General features: G+C 43.3%; 1 protein-coding gene across 6 annotated transcripts in view; it reads right to left on the reverse strand.

Moving 5' to 3' along the window:
• abcc8 (ATP-binding cassette, sub-family C (CFTR/MRP), member 8) overlaps positions 1-9,132 on the reverse strand; it is a 59,703-nt gene extending 50,571 nt beyond the window's left edge. For 2 of the 6 annotated variants that reach the window (XM_063480023.2, XM_063480019.2), the window contains exons 1-3: positions 6,968-6,985; positions 5,545-5,707; positions 2,416-2,557 (exon numbers count right to left, since the gene is read on the reverse strand). In XM_063480023.2, the coding sequence (XP_063336093.1) occupies positions 2,416-2,557; positions 5,545-5,692 (290 nt within the window). In that variant the 5' untranslated portion in view covers positions 5,693-5,707; positions 6,968-6,985. Of the gene's footprint in view, positions 1-2,415; positions 2,558-5,544; positions 5,708-5,839; positions 6,465-6,967; positions 6,990-8,715 lie in introns of those variants that run through there. The other 4 variants (XR_010094414.1, XM_063480024.2, XM_063480021.2 and 1 more) reach the window with 4 other exon arrangements.
• Between the last annotated feature and the right edge of the window lie 544 nt (positions 9,133-9,676).

The raw sequence follows: 9,676 nt of genomic DNA on the forward strand, positions 1-9,676 counted from the left end.
GGTGAGTGCTGAGTGTTTGTATATGTGTGCATGAAGGTGGGAATGCATGTTTGTGTCTGTGTGTGCCTGTTTGTCTGTGTCTATATGTCAGGTCGGGTCTTAGACTCCACCTCTCTGGGAACACCCAGGCCCTCCAAAGTGTGGAGGCCTATCTCCCCTCACCACACTCCCTGCCAGTGACTGATGCCCTCAGGGGTTGGTGCATTGGTGGTTCTTGGTGTCCGGGGCTGGGCGCTCAGGTATGCACCAGCTCACTCCCGGTGGCTACTTGGCGGGGCCTGGTGCCTGTCGCTCGGTCAGGTCTCTTCCGGGGCAAAGGGGACCCCCCGGGCCTCCGGCCTCGGGGTCTGCGGCTCGGTTCACTCTGGCACAGCTGGCTGCCGGCAGAGCCGGCGGGCGCACCAGTGCAGCCCCCTCTGGCTTCTGCTCCGTGGCTACTGGGTGACCCCTCGTCTGGGGATCTCCTCAGCCCTTCCCAGGAGGGTGGCACGGATGCCCCTCCGGTGGTCCACCTTGGGCTCTCGCACTCTGGGGCCTCTGGATGTCTGAAGCCTGGATCTTCTCCATGCCTGCTTCATGCCCTGGGGGACGGGGCTATGGCCCCCCACACCCTCTAGCAGACCGTTACATGGGGAAACCTTCTGTATACAAGCGCGCTGATCCACACAGGTGTGCACACGGATGTTCACTGTTCGTAGACATAAACTACACCTTTCTTAGCTGCTACTTCAAAGCACATTGTGCGCTGTCTGTCCTGTGTGCTGCACAACAACATTGAATATTTAGTATTTACTGCTGTTCACACTTAGCTAGATTAACGGGATGGTGTTGTGTTTAGTATGTTGCTTTGTTTTTTTGTTGTTGCTTGTTTTCTCTTCTTTTTCTCTCAACAGGTGATCCAGGAGATTTTTTTTCTTTTTCTCTTTGTCTTTGTAAGTGCCCTTTCTCACTGTCCCTCTTCCCTTCTGTTTTTCTTTTCCTTCCTCTCTTTCCTATCCCCCAGTCATGTCTGTCCCATCTGTAACAACTGAAAATAAAATAAATAATAACAACAAAGGTTGATCAAAGGGACCAATACGGCAATGCCATGATGATCCATTTGGCAAAATAAATCCATTTGGTATCCTTGTTGGTCTTCAGACAGCAATTCTGACGGCTAAAGAACCAAATGGGACAGACAAAAATCTCCACAACTAATCTACAGCCTGGTAAACTAAATTAGACAACAACAGGATACACATAGAGAGGAATTAGATAACGAGACCTAAACGTGAGCAGTTTGGATTCTGATATAGCCCTGTGAGTCATTTCATGAGATTATCCAGGAAATGGAGGTAGCACTGTCATCTCACAGCAGATCCTGGGTTTGAATCCACTTGCCAGCTGAAGCCTTAGTGTGAGGAGTTTATATGTTTTGCCTGTGCCTGCATGGGTTGTCTGCAGGTGCTCTGGCTTCCTCTCATAGTCTAAAGACATGCTTATTGGAGTCCAGGGTAAAGCTCACTGACGTGTTTTCAGTTGGCAAATATTAACATTTGCCTCTCAGTGGCTTTGTCTGTATTGTGTTGGCTGGTGGTGAATGCTTGTAGGCTTCATTGTGCTAAGTAGCATCCTTTTGTCTGCATTAGACTTTCTCCATTTTTTTACAAACCCGCTTCAGTATGCTATTAATTCCTACAGTTTCCTGTTTGTAGTCAAGGACATGGATTTTAGTAAAAAAAACAAACAAACAAAAAAAAAAACCTTTTCACAGCAGCACATTAATGAGGGCTCTGTGCCTTTTCTAATGTTACATGTAACGTGTACTTTTCATATTAAAATGGTTGCTTTGAAAAGAGCCTGTGCTTCGTTATTCTTTTTTCTTGCTCCACTGCATCTTCTCTTCGCCTTGCCAGCTTTTGTGTTATGTCAACTCCTCTTTATTCCTGCTGTGGTAGTGTTCTTATTTCTGTGTACAGTAAATAAATAAATCCAAAAAAGTAAATCATATCATGAACTTTTTTTTAGCTTGCAAACAGATAACTGTCAGATCGCATCCTCCATTTCCTCACTGTTAGCGTTGACTAGCTTTAAGCTTTTATTTCACGCCGCATTTTGTTCTTTGTCTTCATATTCTTAACTAAAAGTTGTGTAGTAATAAAATGTACTCTGCTTCACTACTATTTAAGTAGAAAGCAAGCAATCAACAATTTGAACAATCAACAACTGCAATTCTTCCTGGATTGCATAATTGAGCAAATATCTTTTGCAGATTGAAGATAAATAGAGGTTAGTGAGATTGTGATTGCAGTTAATTGCATTCACCTGCCATCCCACCTGAATTCTCACTAGTGTCATGACATAACAAACATCACCTCATAATGACTGAGATCATCATGAGGCTGCGGTGTTGTATTATTAAAACGCCAAACATACCCATCTGAGACAATGCCCTCTGCAATCTCACAGACGAGGATGAAGAGCAGGATGAAGGTGAGGAGCCAGCGCAGGTTGTGTCCAGGAAAGTGAAGCCAGGTGCTGTGGTGGATGTGAACCTTTGAACTCTGGCTGCCCCAACCTCAAACATGAACCAGGAAATCAAAGTGATTGAAAAGCAACAGGGTCATTTCACTTTAAATACAAAGAGGCCAAAAAAGAAACATTTTACTCACAGTAGAAGATAGAGACTCTATCAAATGTTTAAAGTGAGAAAATATGTCACTCTAAACATTTGATAGAGTATACTTTACTGTATATACTTTTCAGCATTGATGGTGCCTTTGCAGATGTCCAAGCTACCAATTCCATACGCTCTAATGCAGGGGTGTCAAACTCAAATACACAGTGGGCCAAAATTCAAAACTGGAACAAAGTTGCGGGCTAACATTAATATTTATTGAAAAAAAAAAATCTTCCTCCAGATATAAGAATGAATCTTTTCTTATGGACTCAAACAAGTTTTGCTGAAAAACTGAATATGGAACAAGCAAAGCTTAATACTAAACAATATATATATTAGCTGTATAATACCAGTAGGCCAGCTCTAATAGTAATTTGGTATGGCTTCGCGGGCCAAATGTAATTAGGCTGCGGGCCAAATTTGGCCCGCGGGCCAGAGTTTGACACCTATGCTCTAATGCATACCATCAGGTTATGGCATCCATGTTTTTGGAAAGAAAAAATCTAATTTTGATTTTCTGACCACAGAGCAGTTTTCTATTTTGCTTCGGTTCATTATAAACGAGATGAAGAGAAGAAAGAAGCATTTCTGGATCATGTTCACACATAGGTTCTTCTTTTGTAGATCTTTAACTTGCGTTTGTGGATGGTACAGTGCACTGTGTTCACAGACGGTGATTTGTGCAAGTGTTCCCGAGCCCATGCAGTGATTTCCATGACAAAACCCTGACTTTTTTAATGCAGTGCGGCCTGAGGGCCTTGATCTCGTATATAATCAAGACTTATCTTTTTTATGCACAGGGGGAAAGAACATTAGCACAGAGCGAGATGACAAAAGCCATTTTTCTATGGGAGCCTCCACTAGGAAAATAAACTTGTGAGCAGTCTTGAATGAATGCGTTGTACATCATGAGCTCCATGATAAAGAGCTGGCATGCTCACAGCATGGTAAATAACTTACAGAAGGGAAAATAGAAAGATGGCTGTGCTGGGAGAAAATGCCAGGCTGCTAGAGTACAGCAGGAAAGTTGTGTTATTATGACTTTGATTGCTTGACTCTCTGCAGGCAAGGAGCCAATAGATGTGGTTAGATGGCTGCTTGCCTGAGATCCTTAAGTCAATTATTTCAGCTCTAAGTTTTTTTGCTCAAACCTCCTTCTCCATTAATTTTCTCTTAGACAGATGTTGGTCTCAGTTTGCCCTATAATAAAACAGAGCCTGGCTTGTAAAACAGCAATTGATAATCAAAGTGCAATTTATATTTTAGATTTGATTCGCTGCTGTCATAAAACACATTTCTACTGATGAGATTATGTGAATCACTCCTCACTTCTTGGCACCTTAACAGTTTTTCTCAGTGAGAAGTGCTGGCACAGGCTGGCATGTACTCCATCACTTCCTCTAACTCTTTTTGACGCGTACTCTCTGCTCAAGTACTGAAAAGCATCATTAAAGTCAGCACTATAATATTTACTCAAATAATTTGGCACTAGGGTAAATAAGCCACATATTAAGTGATAGCATTGCAGATATATAATAAAAGTATGCATTGCATCAAACTGTGCATGAATTATAATTTACATGGATTTCCTACAGCCAACAGGAGGTAATAAGGATTCATTCAAGTCAGTGATGGTGTTGTGGTGCATGTATCCCCAATATCCTCTTTTAGCCTTGATGTGACATGGTGAAAATAATGAGTTGACTCTCTCAAGGCCAATGCACATCACAGGATGCTGGCTTAAGAGGCTTTATCAAGTGAATCAAGATAAACAGAAAACATTTCACACCCCTGAGGTTTGTCTTTGGTGGCAAAGTTGTTAGCGAGAGCACATCAGCTCAGTGTGACAGGAGAGAGAGAAAAAACCCCTGCAGCTTGCAGCCTGTTATCATCTAACAGTGGACTTATAGAACCCCTTAGTGCCTTATCAGTGAGTGTTTTTGTCTTCAAGTTAAAGGAAAGACAAACAGAAACATTTATAGAGATATCTGCAGATAGAGAAAGTATCGGGATTCTTTAATTAGGAAAAGCAACAATATTGATATATGGAGAAACAGTGTTTTAAATGTGAGAGATGACAGGAATATTACTAAAGTAGAAGCACCAACTGTTTAATTACACTATTATTGTCCAGATAATAATGGGGAAAATAGTGTAAAAGTTACATTGTGCATGTTCTTCCACTTTGTTCCACAATGAATAGTGAGGACTTACAGAGTGGTGTCTCGCTTTTGAAAAATGAAAAGGAGGGCACTAAATGGGCACACACTCACATTACATACACACCCATGTGAAAGGTCAGATGACAGCGCTGGAGCATGTGTGACTGTAGCAGCAAAATGTGCATGTAGTGCTGATCCATTACACGCTGCTGATGACTCTAACAGAAATGACCAGCGGCCAGATAGGAGGGCAAACAAGGTGCAACCTAATGCCATCATCTGTTTGCCTGCATTTTATCGGAAGACGTTAATTTGCTTAGAAAAATGCTTGCAGCTCAGTAATTATGTCCTCGTGTTGTGTCACTGAAGAGGCTCAGCCTTCCATAACTGGCTAACCCATGCACCTGCAGATATTTGTGGGCGTTATAAATCGGAGAATGAAATGCGCACTCAAAACCACTCGTCGGTGGCATAAAGGTTGAGTATACTGAAATGAACAGACTCTATAAAGCAAGTGAAGCACTCACTGAATACATCATGTAATAGTTCATCAATCGCATGCAGAATAAAACAAGCTGATTAAGAGGAATAGGAGAAAGACAGAAAACATATTGAAGCCCATCATGCTGACTTGTGCTGACACACTATCTGAGCATGTGTGGAAGTCAAAGCAGGTAAAACTGTGCAGTGAAAAGGAGGATCTCACTTCATATTGACACTCACCGATGAAGAGGATGGGGAAGGTGATGAAGAGGACAAAAACATGTGGGACCACATTGAGCGCATCCAGGAAACAGCCGTTGTTCAGAACGCCCCCGTCCACGTTGTAGGCCATCGAGTTATTCTCGTTTCCACAGAATGCCAAGGACATGGTGGAACCGGGACTCTGCCGGGAACAGGAGGAAAAGGAGGAGGAGGAGGAGAAGAAGAGGAGGAGGGGAGGACAGGAGACACAGACGGAGAGATTTAGAAGAAGAGGTTCTCAGAGCATGTCGTCTTTTCAAAAGGGAACACTGACGTCTGCAGTGGATCCCGGTAATTCCCAAGGTGTCTTCCTTCCTGTTCCCTCTCTAATCCAGCTCCCAAATATCAGCTCGAGTGAAAGAGAGGAGACAGAGGAGGAGGGAGGAAGAGGTCAGGGACAGTCACAGTCCAGCGCAGCAGTGGCAGCAGCGGCAGCGGCAGCTCCCTCTCCTCTGTGATAGTTTAAGCAGCTTTTCTGGCCATGCCGGTGAAAAGCATCTGCAGCTCGTCCATCCGCAGTCTGCAGACATCCTCTAAGGCTGAAGCTTCACTTGTGCACAGAGCTGCACAGCTCCACTGGAATACATTCAGACATGTTCGCATTCCTCATAAACGCACACACACACACACACACCGATCGAGCAGCGACCGCATTCTGCAGTCCACCTGCTATTCCTGTCTCTTTGCAATCGAGAGCTCAAAGTCGACCTTGGGAGAGGAGCGCAGAAGGGGCAGAGTGTGCAGGCGAGCTGGAGAGCAACTAAAGGTAGGAGGGGGAGGGTGGAAGGGAACAGTGAATGATGAAGAGCGAGACACTGGGATACAGCTAGTGGATGAACAGTGCAAACGTCATACAGAGGTACGTGTGAAGCATGAGCAAGCGCATAAAATCTAAATCTCAAAAACATGTTCTCAGGGCTTACATAATTCTAACTCCCAATTTTTATCAAAACGATATCGCTTAATTAAAAAACAAACACAATAACGGAATAACCAGGCTCAACACATGAGGAACGATAGCATCAAATATTTATGAATTCCTAGCGTGGATGCATTATGTGCATGGTCCTGCAGAGAGAAATCCCACTGCAGCCAGTAGCAGCCTGCTTGTAGAGCAGGATCAGCAAAGACCCACATGGGAGCAGATTTCAATAATCCATCTGTCGACCGGGGTAGACCGATGGCCTTTTCTTAGCGTTTAAAATGATTTACATTCAATGTAATCCATGGCTGATGACCTTTTACATCATTGCAGCAAGGAGATAAGCTTAACTGTAATGAGCAGTTTAAACGAGTGTTTTGTTGTTTACACACACAATTGTCTACCGATTCACGTACACGGACTCAGACTGTGGTATAACAACAGCAATGTATATTTAATATGAGAAAAAATACAACTTACTGTAGGTTCAGGCTGAGAACTCATGTTTGAAATGAGGAGAGGTTAAAAAAGACATATCAGAGGGAGAGATGGGAAAGCTTTAAAGAGGCCGCCAAATTGGAGGGTGTGTTTGGTATGTGACGTGAGGAGAGCGGGGTATGTAAATGTGCATGACACAGTACAGCTCGAGTTTCCTCTTTAAACTGACTTGCAAGCTTCGCCGAACATCTGGTCCTGTACTTAAGGCATCTCGAGATATAGACATTAAATTCCAGCTATCTGTTTAAAAGCAAGGTAGTATTTACTTTTGCAAATGTTCATTACAGTGCAAAGCTTTCTGCAAGCAGTGATACCATAAAACAGGATGCAATGCTTTTGCAAGCATGCATTTATTCAATCCCAGCAGAACAGAATTATTCTAATTTGACTGATACTTATATACACTTAATATATAGAAAATAAATAAGTGGATTCTCATTGCAAAGCCATAAATGTGTCCAAAATGCAAGAAACAGTAAGGTTCAGGTTGGCCCCATATGCTGTAGTGCTTCTAGTTACACTTTAAGCACTGAGCTATATGGGAAGTAGGGAAGGGACACCAGGCATAGCTGTGAAATGATATTCCAGTTGGTTTTTGATTTCATCACCCAATATATGATGTTTGGGTCAGCTGCAGCCCTACCTAATCACTTCCTGCACACATCAAATATCTTAGTAGATATTAGCTCTATCATTTTGTTTCAAAATAAAGAAAAAATAGGGTTATAGGACCAAGTCCAGTCAAACAGAGCAGAATACAAATTGTTAAGTCTGTTGGGGGTTACTTGTTTTGTGTTGTTTTGTTTCTACTACCAGCATCAGGCTTCAATTAAAGATTCCTTTTTTATATTACACTGCCCCTAGGCTATTATTATACTTTCGTTCTGTGGTGCCCTACATCAGAGATGGTCATCACTGTATAGCCTGGGGAGGGTTGAAGCATTGGAGTGGGTGAGGACAGAGAAAATGACTAGACAGAGCAGCAGCCTCTCAGAGAGACGCCAAGAGAGGAAAAGTCAACATCATCTTAGCAAACTCACAACACAAAGGGAGAACAATAGATTCCAAAAACATCCTAAAATATCAGACCGGCCTCAAAATAGACACTGAGCCACTGTTACGTCATAAAACCCCAAATGCAGATTGATGCCAACCAAACGACAGTGGCTTAACTGAAAACAAGGTTTGACTATGTGTTGGCTGAAGTAGTGTGATGATTATGTCTGTGGGTGTAAAGTGAGGGTAAGGGGTGACCAGTGACTCATGCATTGTGGCATACGTGTGCATCTACTTTCTAGGCATTTTTCTCACCTAAGAGAGAAAGAGGAAGGGGGAGGTACTTGTTTTTGTAAAATGCTCCCCATCTGCCTGTGACAATTTGTTACCACACTCAGTGCAATGGCTCTGTTGAGAAATCAGCGCACTCAATAGTTTAAACTCTCAGAACTCGCCTCCAGAAATAAGCCTCGGTGATGGATGAACCAATTACAGCGCACACGGGGATTCACTGACTAAATATGAACTGAAATGACTTGTATCATCATTGGATAGGCCTTAATCTGGAGAGAACTCATATCTGTAAAATGCTGCGTGCAATTAAATCAAATTACGCGTGTCTTTTGTGTATTTTCGACCTTAATCGTAGGCCTACATGCAGAATATTCGATGCTTTAAATTGAATATCGATCAAGCGACTGAGCAGGTTACAGATATATTGTAGCAGCACTTACCGGTTTATATCGTGAGATCATTGTTCCAGCCTCGTATCTCTGACTTCAGAAACAATCTTCTGTCACATCCGTCGCTTGGATGTTAAAAAAAGAAAAGAGAGTAAATAGCACACTCTCATGTGTTCAGAGTGCGCCCGACTTCTCGCTGTCCTACTTGCGTTTGACAACCCGACCGCAGGCGGTGGTTTGCGGGTGATGGCAAGGAGCTGTCCACGGTGCTGACCCCGGGTACCCAGGAGGGGAAGGAGGAGGAGGAAGAGGAGGGGTTGCAGGAAGAAAGAGGCAGATCTTTCCAGCCAACCTTTGGACTGTATCATGAACCGTAGCGGTAGAACAGCGGCAGGTACACGGAGCACGGCGGCCAACTGGCAGCAGACAGATGTCACGTATGAACAATGAGGCGGGAGTGGATGACTGCACAGAGCTTAGAAGAGAGCGAAGCGGAATGCTGCCCAGCAAAGCAACACACGTGTAATATTACATGAAACCCACGCGGTGTTTTCTCTTTATTTTTTGTGTTTGCCACTTTAACTTTAACACACCGATTACAAATCTGATGCTGGCCCATTTGATGACACGGAGGATTATCTAAAGCAGAATTATGCACACACGATTCCATTCAATCAGTATTCATGAAGGAGCTTTGTCGCCCCCTGTGGACATTCGGTCACAGCCCTCAACATAACTTGCAAAAACACGAGTAAATAATCAAGCAGTTGACTTCATGATCCACTCTTGAAACTAACAAATGTGGAACCTGGTATAGTTTAAGCAGTTTCACAGTCAGCTTGAGTTATGTACAAAATCACATCAAGGTCCTGGACTAAAATCCACCAACTGGCAGGGTTTATGGTACCTCCATGACCCCTCTGAGCCATCATCCATACCTTCCCCCCACAGCCCAAAGTCATACATGTTGGGTTATCTGTTGATTGGCTGTAAGTCTCTATTCTGTATGTTA

The sequence above is a fragment of the Pelmatolapia mariae genome, linkage group LG7 (genome assembly GCF_036321145.2).
Source record: "Pelmatolapia mariae isolate MD_Pm_ZW linkage group LG7, Pm_UMD_F_2, whole genome shotgun sequence".
Classification (NCBI taxonomy): domain Eukaryota; kingdom Metazoa; phylum Chordata; class Actinopteri; order Cichliformes; family Cichlidae; genus Pelmatolapia; species Pelmatolapia mariae.